The sequence below is a fragment of the Diceros bicornis genome, chromosome 26, assembly GCF_020826845.1.
Source record: "Diceros bicornis minor isolate mBicDic1 chromosome 26, mDicBic1.mat.cur, whole genome shotgun sequence".
NCBI classification, from domain to species: domain Eukaryota; kingdom Metazoa; phylum Chordata; class Mammalia; order Perissodactyla; family Rhinocerotidae; genus Diceros; species Diceros bicornis.
In genome coordinates, this window is record NC_080765.1 from 29,006,135 (window position 1) to 29,021,780 (window position 15,646).

The following is a 15,646-nucleotide window of genomic DNA, read 5'->3' on the forward strand; positions in this document are numbered from 1 at the left end:
CCTCTTTCCTAATAACAACATCTCAGTGTTTCTTGGGGAAGTGACGTTTCTGCCACTCTTGGTTCATGTTGTTTGGGTGGGACTGTGACCCACATCTAAGCCTTTCAAGATATTAGATCGCATTGGACCACAGTGATTGGCTCGAGGATAGGCACATCACCCAGTCTAGACCAATGAGAATTGGGTCTAGGACTGTGCTTGGAAATTTTGGACAGAGAGACTCTGCCTCCTTTGCACAGGGCACTCTGAGGAGGTGGGTCTGGAACTGCCAGTGCTCCCTCAAGGAGAGAGGCTGCCTGAGAGTGAGGCCAACTTAGCTGAGAGATAAAGAGCCAAAGATGTTCTTGATGGCATAATTTCAGCTTCTGGATCCAACTGTGCCTGAAGCCAGACCTACACATAAAACTATTCAATTGCGTGATCCAATAATTCCCTTTGTGAAATGGGAATTTCAAAAAAGTTTGAATGGGTTTTCTGATACTTGCAATCAAGTGAGCAATAGCCAAATAAACTCCCTCTCCCAATTATGTGCTCTCCACCTCCACTCCCACCCACACACAACCTGAGTGAATGGGGGAGAGGGGAGATGCTGAGTTACGAGGGATTGTGTAATGGCCTGCAGAGCAAAGGGGTTTCACATAATATACGTCTTGGCCAAAAAATGGACACCCTGGAGACAGAATGAGATCAGTATATAGTCTGTTTCCCCTACAGTCCTTTGGCTGTAAAAAAAAAAAAACAAAAAAAAAAAAAAAAAAAACATTCTACATCACTTTTAGATTTAGAAAGGGCCTTTTGGGACCAAAAAGTGATGTCATTAGTAAAAGGGGGAGCTGGCAGTGGTCGCAATACCTAGGCTCTGTCAAGTCCTAGACACAATCCTCTAATCTGGTGTCCCCCAGAGTATAATTTCATATAGGGTAGGCGCTTACAAACATTAACTGGGACGACATCTCAAAAGGAGAAAAGTACTCTCTTTTCAGTGCTCTGTCAATCCTGCTGCTCCTCAAGGAGAAAGTCTGTCTAGTGCTAGTCAGTCTTCAACACACTCTCAGCTCCTTTTTTAACCAAGAGAACAGGCCCCAGGCTCAGAGCCTTGGAAAAGCAATATATCTAGCTAGGACGTAATGACACTGTTTTGGTGGTTTTTTTCATTGATTTTATTTATGATTACTTTTACTTAAGACAAATGATACTGGTTTCCTACTTACATAATTATATTTACTTTAAAAACAGATGTTTTTAAGTAAAAGGAATGATTCATTATAAAGAAATCATTTATTGGTGGTATACAGATATGGCAAAAATTGTGAGGATGGTACCAGAATGATTGAAATTTGGGAGACACTGTTTTAATCAAACCATCTCTAAACTCCACAGATTTTAAGCTTCTGTTCCAGACCTCAAATATTAACCTGCCCCTCCATCCCACCCTGTCTCTCCTTCCTCATATTACCTCCTTCAGTTCTCACAACAGCCTCTGAGGGGCAGTGAGTGGAGGTAGAGGGTTGGGGGGAACACTCACAGGTTCTTGAAGGCGTCCTTGCACAGGTCCCGGGGGAGCCTCTCTGTGATGTCTGGCTGGAGAAAGCTGCCCGAGGACCCCCTCAGCAGCCTGCCCAGGATCTCTACACACTCGAGGGAGTTCAGCACCTGGAAACACCTCTCCAGCGTGATGAGAAACAGGCTGCGGTTCACACCCGGGCTCTGCAAGGCTTGTTTCCGAATCTCTCCCAAGTCAATAACAATGTCTTCCAGCTCCTAAAGGAATGAAAGAAGGTAGGGTTGTCCTGAGAGATGCCTCTCGATTTGGAAGTCCTGGGAGGGATCACACTTAGCAGCAGTGGGGAAATTCAGGACCACTGTTTAACACCATGCCGCTACGTCAAACCTTCTAGAACTTTCCATGACCTACAGAACAAAGTCAAGGCCTCAACTGCTTTACCTATACTAGGCAACTTCTTGTTCTCCAGATACACCGTGACTGTCACTTCAGGCCCTTATTGTAGCTAGAATTCTCTCCCCAGCTCCTTCTCCTAGCAAAATCCAGCTCACCCTTTAAGGCCAAACTCAGTCACCACCTAACTGGAATCTTCTCTGATGTCCTCCTACTTTGGTTCAATCAAATCTCCCTCCACTATGTGCTCCCAAGAGCATCTTGAACCAAACTCTATGATGCATTAGAGATGCTTATGGACCTGTCTTTACTCCAGGCCAGTGGTTCTCAACCCTGGCTGCACGTCAGAATCACCAGGAAGCACCACTGTATGCAGTCTGATTTAACTGGTCTAGGGTGGAGCCCCGGCATCGGATTCTAGTATGCAGCTGGGGTTGAGCCAGGAAGTCCTAGAGGCCCAAGCCATGTGCCTAGTGGAATGCCTGGTACCTAGGAGACATTGAGAAATAGCCTGTTAGAATGAATGAATCCTTTGAACCACAGAACCCAGGAAGGCTGACGGGGTTTAGTCACAATCTGACTAGTCCCTCTGTCTTTCACTCAACATACCCTCTGAAAATAACAGCCACCGTTTACCGGGTATTGACTACACACCAGGCACTGTGCCAAGCAGAGTGAACTATTATGTAATTATCTCATGTATCGCGCATTGTCTCACGTAATTCTCATGACAGTCCTATAGGTTAAGCCCCATAGGTCCAAGGGTCAGACATTCCAAGGTTCCAATCCAAGGCCCTCTACTTATTGTATGTCCTTGAGCAATCACTTATCTTCTTTAAGTCTCAGTTTCCTCCTCTGTAAAATGAAGATACAATCGGTGCCTACCTCTCAGATTTGTATAGGAATTGAATGAGATAATGAATGGGGGCGCCTAGTTCCCAGTGAACACTCAACAAATGTTATATGCTATTATTGTCTCAATATCACAGGGGATGCAAACAAAAGAGAGAATAAGCAGCCTGCCCGAACTGACACAGAGCTGGCATCTGAAACAAGCGTATCTGCATCCAAGCCTGAACTTTATTTTTTTTGCGGGAGGAAGACTGGCTCTGAGCTAACATCCATCGCCAATCCTCCCCTCCTCTTTTTGCTGAGGAATATTGGCCCTGGGATAACATCCATGCCCATCTTCCTCTATTTTGTATATGGGATGCCGCCACAGAATGCCTTGATGAGCAGTGCATTGGTCCGCACCCAGGACTTGAACCTGTGAACCCTGGGCCACTGAAGTGGAGTGCGCAAATTTAACCACTGCACCACCGGGCTGGCCCCTAAGCCCATACTTCTAACCATGATGGAGTGTTTCCTGATGTTAGTCATATACTGTCAGGGCTGAACAGTGTAGTGGTTAAGAATGCAACTTAGGAGTTCTTAGGCAGGGCTCTCCGGATAGAATTTAGGGCATCTGTGATCATTGGGGGAAATTGCATCCTCTTTTTTTCTCTTTTTTCAGTGAGGAAGATTGGACCTGAGCTAACATCCGTGCTAATCTTCGTCTATTTTGTGTGTGGGACGCTGCCACAGCATGGCTTGATGAGCCGTGTGTAGGTCCGCACCAGGGATCCAAACCCACAAACCTTGGGCCACCAAAGTAGAGCATGTGAACTTAACCACTAAGCTACTGGGCTGGCCCCCTGCATCCTCATTTTTACTGCCATAGAACTGACACCCGGCATCTCCTTCAGGGATGAATGCAGCAACAAGCCACCAAGGCAGTAGCAAGACCTTTGATTTGTCATCAACAGAAATCACAGACACTCCCACAGTGTGTAACAGTTGTCACAGATGTCTTGAAATCCTGCTTACACTCAATACTTCCTCAAAATTCCAGAAGCTATTAGACCCACTGCTAAATCTTGTTATTGGATGTGTTAAAGCAGCACATGAATTACTATACTCCAAATTCGTTTGTTTTCTCTATTTTGATAAATGTCTTTCAATAGAATTGGCTTCCTTTGTAACCCTTTGTATTTTATTTTATAAATTTTAACACATTAGTCAGAGAAGGGCCCCACAGGCTTCCCCAGATGCCAGAGGGCTCATAGCTGGAGTCAGGAGCCCAGGGCCCAATCTCAGATTTCCCATTTTCAAGCTGTATAACCCAAGGTTACTTACTCAACCTCCCCAAGCCCGTTTCCTCATCTGAATATTGAAATGGTAAGATTCTAATTACCCTTATTTCAGAAGGTTCTGGAGGGATTCAATGGGCCCATGCATGTTAAACTCTTAGAATACTATTGGCAAACATAGCCCAGGCTAAATCTGCCCCAATGCCTGTTTTTGTGAAGAAAGTTTTATGGGAACACATCCACACCCATTCATTTACCCGCCTTCTATGCCTGCTTTCACACTACAATAGCAGAGTCGAGTAGCTGTGACAGAGATTATATGACCTGCAGAGCCTAAAATATTTACCCTCAGGCCCTTTACAGAAACAGCTTGCTGACTATTTCCTTAGAATAATACCTGACACATACAACCCTCAATAAACATTCATCAATATCACTTTCATAGACCATCATCCTCATTTCTGCCATATTTTTACACTACCTCTACTATTATTTACTTCATATTTTTCTTTAAATTGACTCTTTATTAAACTTAAATTTATTTCAAAAGGAAATATTACATGTCTACCAAACTCAGGTTTGATGTGTCCATTCTATTTTAATAACAGACATGAAAATAAATCTACGCAGGAGCTTGCCCAGTGGCATAGTGGTTAAGTTCACATGCTCCTGCTAGGGTTCACAGGTTCGGATCCCAGGCACGGTCCTATGCACCGCTTATCAAGCCATGCTGTGGCAGCGTTCCATATAAAGTGGAGGAAGATGGGCACAGAGGTTAGCCCAGGGCTAATCTTCCTCAGCAAAAAAAGGAGGATTGGCAACACATATTAGCTCAGGGCTAATCTTCTTCACGAAAAAATAATAAAATAAAATAAAAATAAATAAATCTATGCAAGTTAAAATGTTTAAATGGTTCAACTCCTTTTGGGAAACGCTGCTCCACCCTAAACTCTCTCTGAAAAAGAAAACTCTAAACCTCACCTATCTCGGTCCCAAGGATTTTTCTGGGTCTCAGAGGCTTGCTTTGCTCTTACATCACCACTCTCGTTTTGTGGAAATGATCTGTTTCTGCTTTTGGTCTCCCCTCCGGACAGTAAGCTCCTTGAGGGCAGGAACAGTCTTTCATCTCTGAACCTAGTGTCTGCTGGTGCATAGTAGTCATTCATGGATGTTTATCGAGCCAAACTGTTGGAAGCTCTTCAGTACCCTTCATTCCTTAGTACCCATAAGAATATGAATTATAAGGCTCTTCATTTGAACTTTGGAGAAAGTGAGTGAGAAAACCTGGGGTCCCAAACCTCCCGAGGAAGTTGTGGAGGGAGAAGAAAGGAAGAAGAGATAAGGAAGGGCCAAAGCCTGAGTCAGGCTCAATTCAATTCAGCTCAACACACATCAACAGGCCCTGGACTCCCTACTCCCCCTACTCCCTGGATGCCAACAATGCCTCACCAGGCGGTCTTTCTTGTCTTCTAAGAGATATTTCATGGCGGTGTGGAACTGCTGAGCATCTGTTTCCCTCAGGTCCTCCAGCAGCTTCTGGGGCTGGTACAAACGCTGCTCCAGGTGGTTTTCCATGGCTGCCTGGATATGGGGTGTTGGGAGAGTCAGTGAGCACAGGACAGGAGTACGTGACCAGCACCACGGCCAGCAGCCCCACCAGGCTACCCACTTCCCTGCCGAGACCACAAGCTGACAGCACGCACACGCTTTTGGATTGGCTGGCTCCCAAGTTTTTCATTAGCTGCCAACATTTAAAAGTCAGGGGTTGCCTCACAAAAATCCAGATTTCCAATTTCTCTTGGAAATCACACAGATTTGGCAAGGCCAGGCACGTATCCCCTTCCTGGCGATAATCGGTAGGCTGAGGGGCAGCTGCTCACTGTAATTACCCTCCTGCTCACCACCTGCCCAGCCAGCCGATTTCTCCGTGGCCTGCCTGGTCCCTGTAGGTGACTGAGGTTTCAAGTCCAGAGCAGCTGGCCTCTGCCCAGAAATTTTCCTACCCTAGATAGGCACTGTTCGAATCCTCTCCCATGCCCCAAGCTACCAGTGCAGGACAAAAATTCAGGCAGCATGAACAAATTCCCCGTGGCGTTCCCCTCAGGGTGAGGAGCAGAGGCCAGCAGCCTCTCCTGAAAGAGATTTCCTCTGCTATCTGGGGAATTAGAAGTGCTCTAGAAAGACAGCGTAGCATAATGTCGTGGGCAAAAGGGGGGCTCTAGAACCAGATAACCCACGTGCAAATCCCCACCTTGCCACTTACTGGCTACGTAGCCTTGAGCAAGTTACTTAACTAGGGTTGCTAGGTAAAATATAGGATGCCCAGTTAAATTTCAATGGTAGATAAATAGCGAATAATTTTTTAGCATAAGTATACCCCAAATTTTGCATGGGACATACTTATACTAAAAAAAATTATTTATTGTTCATCTGCAAGTCAAATGTAACTGGGCAGCGTGTCTTTCTCTTTGCTAACTGAGGCCACTACCTGTGGGCCTCAGTTCTCTCAGCTGAAAAATAGAGACAACAGTAGGACTCACTATGTAGGGTCGTTATGAGGATGGAATGAGTGTGTGCAGTGTTTTCAATAGTGCCTGGCACAAGGCCAATCAGTGTCAGCCATTATTCTCCATCCTGAATGAGCTGAATAATTATTTACTCAATGTCTCTCCCCATAGCATGAAAGGCCCATGTGGGTAGTAACATGACTGCCTGTTCTCTGAGTCTCCAGTGTCTAAAACTGTGCCCGGCACAGAGTAGAGGCTAGATAAGTGGATATTGAGTGAATAAATGAATATCTACATAGGAAGAGAGGTAGTCAGTATATCTACTAATCAGGGTAAAATATACACATCTCATGAGAAACCCTACCGCTAGAGAGAAAAGAGGCAGCCATTACCTCTCTTTAGGATGCCACAGACCAATGAACAAGAGAAAGAAAGCAGATGCCCTGAGGTCAACAGCCACCTCCAGCTAGAGAGGTGTCCTGGTAAATGGTTAACAACCAGCTCTCTGAGTGTAGTTCTCATGGGAATGTTGTTTGGTATTTTTGTTTTCATTAAAAAAAAGTTAAAAAAAAAAGAAGTAAAAATTGAAACAAGGATGTATGTCAGAACTTTATTTATCAATGATATGAATTCTTTGCCGAATCAGATAACAGTTCTTGAATACTGAAAGAATATTTCCTCAACTTTCTATGCTAGTCACAGTGTAATAGTAAAGACAGAACATACCACACTGGGCTAGTGGTCATGCTAAGGAGGCACGTGTTGTCCAGTTCACCACAGTCCCCACCATGCCCTATTGCTTCCTAAGGCAAATATCCACTGCCATCTATTAACATGCTTGAGTTACTGGTTTTCTCATAGTAGATTTAGAAGAGAAAAAAAATATTTCTTGGACTCATAATTGAAAGACTAACAAGTATACTCAAAGATTCACTCTCCTGCTGTTCCTTTTAGAAACAGAATCCCACAAGTCTTAGCTGTGTACATGGTGTCTCAGAAAGGCCTCTCATCTTACTCCTCTGCAGGCAGACGTGACTATGGACTGTGAGCCAATGGAGGGAAGCAGAAGGAAGTGTGCAACTTGCAGGTCATATCCTTAAAAGAGAAGACGCTCACCCTTCACTTCCTCTCTCCTCCCACCCCCTCCCTGGGGCTGGAGAAAGAATGTGCTGTTTCAACCACATGTGCAACAACTCCCTAAAGGATGAGAAAGCAACAAGAAAGAAGAAACCGGGGCCCCTAGGCGGCCTTTTGAAAGAGAGCTGCCTCTCCTCTCTGGATCTCCCACCTAGTTCTGGACTATTACATGGGATAGAAATAACTAAATGGTTTAAGCCACTGTAATTTTGGGTCTGTTTGTTACAGCAGCTCAACCTATACCCTAATACAACATGTCTCCATCAAAGGTGGAAAAATGAAAGACAGACAGAAAAGAAGATACAAGAAAAACTGGTATCATGCTTCAAGAAAAACTGGACAGAACACATTTTTGTGTGCGTGTGTGGAGTGAAGACTAGCTCTACACCTAGCCTGCTTCTCCAACTTACCAGCCCCCTGAGTTTGCAATCCCTGAGCACTGAGAGGGGAACATATACAGATGGGTCTCAGGTACACACCTGCAGGCTGGGGATGGTGAAGGCAACATTCCGTGAATTCAGATAGGCCAGGACTCTGTGGGACAGGTCTGCCGTCCACATGGGGGAGCTTCAGTCGAAGACAGACGGGAAAAGGTCAAAATGACAGTTCCTCTATGATGAGTAGTTCCCCTACTAGCTGAGTGACCAGGGGATCAGGGTTCAGAGAGGGTGGTGGGCTCAGGCTGGGGATGCTAGAAACGTTGTGCTTGGAGGTAGGAGATGTGTTAACCTGCCACAGTGGTGGGGAGTTTCCAATTCTAGGAATCTATCTGGATCTCATTCTCTCAAAGACAATGATCAATTTCTGAGCTGTGTGCCATATTCTAATTCCCATAACAATCCACTTAAATTAACTGTGATCCAAACAGATTGACTTAGGAAGATGTCAAAGCTACATTAAGTTTAAAAAAAGATACTGTGTATACCATGAGAGGCTGGAACAGCATTGTTAAGAGTGTGGGCTCAAAATCTGGACTTGAATCCTGGCTCTACCACCTTAGGCAATTTACTGAATTTTCCTGTGCCTCAGTTTCCCTTTCCATGTAATATAGTTAACAATTGTGAGGATTCAATTCATTCACACATGTAAAGTGCTTAAAACAGTGCCCACCACATAGAAAATGCACAGTTCCATTCATAACAGCCAAAATTGGAAACAACTCAAACATCCAACAACAGGTGAAAGGTTAAACAAATATGGTATAGCCATTCAATGGCATACCACTCATCAACAAAAAAGGAATGAGTTGGACTTTTGCTTCCAGATATGATGGAATAATTGGCAATAGATTACCCCTCTTGCTGTAAGCAATTAGAAGACCTTTCATAATCTCACTTTTGTTATAAGTGAATGAATGAATGAATAAATAAATAAATTTTAACCTGAAAGAATATACCCAAAACTATCAACTGGAGTTATCTTAGGGAGAGGAGTGTCTATGGGGATCTTTCACTTCAGCATAATTGGGTGCCCCTGTCATGAGGCCCCAAGGCTCCCATTTCTTCTCCTTCATGGTACTCCTCATATTAGAATTATCTGTTAATATCTATCTTTCCACAATACTATCTAGCACCCTGCCCCATATCCGGGTATCTAACACCGGCCCACGTACAGGGTATAACCTGACAGAGGGCAAGGAACTCTGGAGCCAGGCACTGGAAACACCTCAGCTCCCTCACTTCCCAGCTGTGTGAACTTGATTCACTCTCCCTGGGCCTCGGTTTCATCATTCTATCCAATGGGATAATAACAGGCCTACCCCCAGAAGCACTCGTGAGGATGAGATGCATACCTATGCATAAAGCACTTAGAACAGTACCAGCTACATAGTAAGCACTTAATAAATGTTAGCTCTCGTGCTAGAGCAGAGAGGAATACAAGTTTGTGGAGCAAAGGTGTCTACTTTAAAACACTTGTGCATTGGTTAACATTGTTTGTAATGAGTATGTATTACTTTTTACAATGAAGAGACTTCCATTAAGAATTTTTAATAAAAATCTATTCCATCCCTTCCCCTCCCCTCTAAGGTGGGTTACCTTTGAAACTGTATGAGATCCAGTAATGCTACAATGGGAATAAAATGAAAAGACAACTTAAAAAGGAATCATTCCAGAAAGATCACAGGCGCATTCTGTTTGAAATTCTGAGAAGCAGCAAGTGGGGACAGAGTGAGTACATTACCGTTCAGATAGCTTCCTTGTATTATCTCTTCCTAAAAGGCAAGGAGATAACGTCGAGCATAACATCCAAAAGTTGGCAGTTCCAGTAGAGGGGATTTTGATTAAAAGAACATGGAATACTCACTGCCATTTTTTGCAACAATGGATGCAAATCTGCAAGAAAGCCATTGAGTGTATAACTAGAATTGAATTGTGTGACTTTCAAAAATACAAATATAGGTTAGGAAAAGAGCCCCCAAAAAGTCACTGGTGAAGGACAATTTTAGTGACTTTTAATTATACCTGTGCCCATATGTACCCAGCATGAGAAAACCGTGGTTTGAAACACCTTTTTAGAATAATCCTGAAAATCCTACATGTGTGTGCATGCACACACACATGCACACAGGCACACACACACATGCACATATCCCAAAACACTTTATAGCAACATGTACCTAAATTGATCTAACCTCACTCCATTCCTAGGATGTGTGGAAACCCTGACAGGTGATTTCTGCCTCGGGACTTACCCTGCTTGGAATCTGGAACTGTAGGACTTGCCACTCCATGGCTCAGAAAAAGGCACAGGAAAAGGGAGTATGTCCTGGGTTCCTGAGACATTCTCCTGTAGTTAATTCAAGCATAGAAGTGCTTCAGGTTTGTATTTTTGGAATCTAAGAAGATTCAAAAGACAAAGGGCAAGACAGATATACCCTTGAGGTTTTTAAAAAAATAATTTTAAATTCCATCTACTTTGCTCCATCTAAACCCCTATGCTAGTCTAACACACAATCATCTCTTTCCTGTTTAAATTCTTAACCCCCCCACCCCATTCAATCCAGCAGAGGAGTAGTTAAAAGCATGGACTCTGTTATATCTGACAAGGGATTTATATCCAGAATATAGAAAGAACTCTTATAATTCGTTAAGAAGAAGATAAACAAGCCAATGGGAGAGAATAGAGAAAAGATATGAACTTACACTTCATAAAACAAATACAGACTGGGCCACCCCAGTGGCGCAAGTGGTTAGGTGCGTGCACTCTGCTGTGGCGGCGGCCCAGGGTTCGCCGGTTCGGATCCCAGGCGCGCACCGATGCACCGCTTGTTAAGCCATGCTGTGGTGGTGTCCCATATAAAGTAGAGGAAGATGGGCACAGATGTTAGCCCAGGGCCAGTCTTCCTCAGCAAAAAGAGGAGGATTGGCATGGATGTTAGCTCAGGGCTGGTCCTCCTCACACACACAAAAAATAGAAAAAAATACAGACTGCCAAGAAGCACATAAAAGATTATCAATACCTTTAGTTATCAGGAACATGCAAATTAAGTCCACAATGAGATACCACTGCATACACGCTAGAATGGCTAAAAGGACTGACAATACCAAGTGTTGGCGATGATGCGGAACAACAAGAACTCTTGTGCCTTGCTGATACAGCCACTTTGGAAGACTGTTTGGCAGTGCCTTATAAAGTTAAATATACAATACTCTATGATCCAGGAATTCCACTCCTAGGATTTACCCAAGACAAGTTAAAACATATGTCATACAAAGACTTGTACAGTTTAACTGATAATAGTCAAAAATTGGACACAACTCAAATGTCCAACAGGTGAAAGGTTAAACAAATATGATATAACCATTCAACGGAATACCACTATCAATAAAAAAGGAATGAGTTGGACTTTTGCTTCCAGTTACAATGGAGTAATTGGCAGTGGATAAACCCTCCTGCCTTAAACAATTAGAAAACCAACCAAAATATATAAAACAAATAAAAAAATATTTGAAGAAATAATGGCCAAAAATTTTTCAAGTTTGATAAAGCTATAAACCCACAGATCCAAGAAGCGCAACAAACTCCAAGCAGAAGAAACATGAAGAAAACCATACCAAGGCGCATCATAATCAAATTGCTAAAAAACCAACCACACACACAAAAAAATCCAACAAAAGAGTTGCATCTAGAATAAAGAACTCTCAAAACCAAAGAATAAAAAATAAATAAATAAATAAACAATTCAATTAGAAAATGGGCAAAAGATATGACCAGACATTTCACCAAAGTGGATATACAGATGGCAAATAAGCACGGAAAAAGACATGCAACATCAGCTATTAGAGAAATAAACGTTAAAACCACAATATCACTATAGACCTATCAGATGGCAAAATTATTATTATTATATTTTTTTTGCTGAGGAAGATTTACTCTGAGCTAACATCCATGCCAATCTTCCTCTATTTTTTAGTATGTGGGCCACGAGCACAGCATGGCCACTAACAGAGGGGTGTAGGTCCACGCCCAGGAACCAAACCTGAGCTGCCAAAGCAGAGCACACTGAACTTAACCACTAGGCCTCCGGGGCTGGCCCACAAAAATTTTGTTTTAAGTGATAATGCTAAATGCTGTAAAGAATGCGAAGAAACTGAATCACTCATACATTACTGGTGAGAAAATAAAATGGTTAACAGCTATTCTGGAAAATAGTTTAGTAGTTTCTTATAAAACTAAAATATGCATTTAACATACAGCCCAGCAACTACACTCTTGGGCATTTATCCCAGAGAAATGAAAAGCTTACGCTCACATAAAAACCTGTACGCAAATGTCCACAGCAGTTTTATTTATAATAGCCAAAGAACCAATCCAAACATCCTTCCCCCAGTGAATGGTCAAACAAACTGTGGTATATCCACGCCATGGAATACTACTTAGCAATAAAAGGAGCAAGCTATGGATACGCAGAAATTTTGGTGGACCTCAAGGGAATTATCCTGAGTGAGAAAAGCCAACCACAAAGGTTACATACTATATGATTCCACTTATACAACATTCTTGAAATAAAATTATAGAGAGAATAGTGTTTGCCACAGGGAGCGGGAAGTGTGGCTACTACGCAGAGGAGAATTTTGGTCGTGGAACAGTTCTGGATTTTGAATGGGGTAACAAATGTTGTGACAAAATTGCAAACTATATACAAATACACATAAATAAATGCATGTAAAACTAGTGAAATCTGATTAAGTTCTGTGGATTCTAACAATGTCCATTTCCTGGTTTCGATATTGTACTACAGTTACATAAGATGTAACCACTGGGGGAAACTGGGTGAAGAGTACGTGGGACCTTGTCCTTTTTTCTTTTCTTTTTGCAACTTTCTGTGAATCTATAATTATTTCAAAATAATAAATTTTTTAAAGCACCCAAAGAAAAAAATGCACATGTGCATAGTAAAAGAAACAAACTCACTTATGCAACAACATGGGCGAACCACAAAACATTTTGCCAAGAAAAAGCAGCCAATCCAAGAGAGTACATATCGCGTGATTCCATTTCCATGACACTCTAGGATAGGCAAAAGAATCTACAGTGACAGAAAACAAATCAGGAGTTGCCTGGGGCTATACGGGGGTACAGTGGTACGAGTTTATTGCAAAATGGCACAAGGGCACTTTTTGGGGGGATGGAAATATATTTTGATTGTGGTTGTTGTTACACAGATACAGAGATTTATAGAATCTCATTGAACTATACACTTAAAATGGATGCATTTTATTATAATGTAAATTATACCTCACAAAAGTTGATTTCAAAAGAGAAAGGAAAAGCATGAACTATAGGGCCAGACTGCCTGCTTGAATCTCACCTCCACCATTTACCAGCTGTGTGATGTTGTACAAATTATTTAATCTCTCTGTGCTTTCATTTTCTCATCTGTTAGACGGGGTCAATAATGGCACCCACATCATAGTGTCATATGAAGAGAAAATGAGTTAGTAATAGTAAATCACTTAGAACAATGCTTGGCACAAAGAAAGCTCTCTATATGGGTTTATTAAATAAGCCAGACTGATGTTTTCAAAATTCAAATCATGGGAATGTCTGAACGCCTGGGGAAAGAATGTTTCAGAAAAAGGGAACCACAGTGCAAAGGCCTTTGGTTAGGTTATGAGGTTAGGAATGCAGTTTTCACGTTCAATAATTTCCATGAGGATGAGAGCAACAGGAGATGAGATTAGGCCATTGTAAGCACCTTGACTTTTACTTGGAGGGAGAGGGGAGCCACTGAACGGATATTAGCACAAGAGTGGACTCTGACTTTCTTTTAACTGGATCAATAACACTGATTGCTGTGTTGAGAATACCCTGGAGGGGGACGATGGCTGAAGCAGGGAGACCAGTCTAGGTTAGAGATGATAACAATGACTTAGTCATGGATCGCAGTGAGGGTAGTGAGAAGTGATTGGATTCTGGACGTATTCTGAAGGTGGAACCAAAAGATTGGATGTGGGGAATAAAAGAAAGAGAGAATTCATAGATGACTCCAAGGATTTCAGCTTGAGCATCTAGAAAGATGGGAAATAGGGAAAACCAGAGGAGTTGCAGGTTTTGGGGAGAAGCCCTGGAGCGCAGACATGGACACGCTAAGCTTGAGATGCCTATTCAATATCCGAGTAGAGATAGTAAGTAGTTTTTTTAAAAGAAGAAGAAGATTGGCCCTGAGCAACATCTGTCGCCAATCTTCCTCTTTTTCTTTTTTCTCCCCAAAGCCCCAGTACATAGTTGTATATCATAGTTGTAGAGTTGTAGCTCTTCTATGTGGGACACTGCCTCAGCATGGCTTGATGAGCAGTGAGTAGGTCTGCGCCCAGGATCCAAACCAGTGAACCCCGGGCCGCCAAAGCCAAACGCATGAATTTAACCGCTAGGCCACCAGGCTGGCCACGGGCAGCTTGGTATCTGCATCTGCAATTAGGGGAGAGCTCCTAAATGGAGCTGTCTATACAGAGCACTCAGCCTGTATTTAAACCCACAACACTGGGTGAGATCACCCAGAAACTAAGCATAGGGAGAAACCAGATGAGTTTTAAGGGCTGAGACCCAGGGCATTCTTTTGTTAAGATACTGGGTAGACCAGGTGCAACCAGCAAAATCAAGACTGTAGGGGGGCCGGCCCCGTGGCTTAGTGGTTAGGTGCGCGCGCTCTGCTACTGGTGGCCCAGGTTTGGATTCCAGGCACGCACCAACGCACCCCTTCTCTGGCCATGCTGAGGCCGCGTCCCACATACAGCACCTAGAAGGATGTGCAGCTATGACATACAACTATCTACTGGGGCTTTGGGGGGAAAAAGGAGGAGGATTGGCAATAGATGTTAGCTCAGAGCCGGTCCTCCTCAGCAAAAAGAGGAGGATTAGCATGGATGTTAGCTCAGGGCTGATCTTCCTCACACAAAAAAAAGAAAAAAGAAAAAAAAAGACTGTAGGGAACGCCCCAGAACAACTAGTTTCTTCAGCAAACATGTTGCTAGGAGAGAGACAGAGACAGCGACAGAGAGAGGAAGGAACTATGGACTTAAAAAAAAAAAAAAACCTTAAGAGATCTATCAATCACTTCTAGCATAAAGACTTTATTTGGATCCTGATTCAAACAAACCATAAAAAACAAAAATGATGAGACAATTGGGGAAATTTGAGAGCTGACTGGATAGTTGAAGATTTCAAAGAGTTGTTGTTAATATTTTTAAGTTTGATAACGGAATTATGGTTATATTTTTAAAGGAGTGCTTATCTTCCAAAGGAATGGCGTTGGTTGGCAAACTGGCCCCCATACTCGGAGGGCAAGGAGAGACCAAGGAAAGAGTCAGACCCCTCCAGGGTGGTAGGTGGCAGTTGTGGCAATGGAACTTATTACATAGGAGGCTTGTCTGTGGGTGGCCGCAAGACACGTAGATCTCTGCACCTGCCTGCTAGAATCTTAAGGGTTTATATAGAGGCCTTAACGGGGTTCAGCCACGTATACCAACCAGATG

The 15,646-nt window shown here is 43.0% G+C and overlaps 1 protein-coding gene across 2 annotated transcripts in view; it reads right to left on the bottom strand.

Annotated features, from left to right (window-relative positions):
• Positions 1-10,453, bottom strand: part of OTOA (otoancorin) — a 57,125-nt gene extending 46,672 nt beyond the window's left edge. For both annotated transcript variants that reach the window (XM_058570579.1, XM_058570578.1), the window contains exons 1-7: positions 10,363-10,453; positions 9,975-10,003; positions 9,852-9,882; positions 9,707-9,734; positions 8,150-8,237; positions 5,476-5,607; positions 1,526-1,761 (exon numbers count right to left, since the gene is read on the bottom strand). In XM_058570579.1, the coding sequence (XP_058426562.1) occupies positions 1,526-1,761; positions 5,476-5,607; positions 8,150-8,237; positions 9,707-9,734; positions 9,852-9,882; positions 9,975-10,003; positions 10,363-10,453 (635 nt within the window). The remainder of the gene's footprint in view (positions 1-1,525; positions 1,762-5,475; positions 5,608-8,149; positions 8,238-9,706; positions 9,735-9,851; positions 9,883-9,974; positions 10,004-10,362) is intronic.
• Between the last annotated feature and the right edge of the window lie 5,193 nt (positions 10,454-15,646).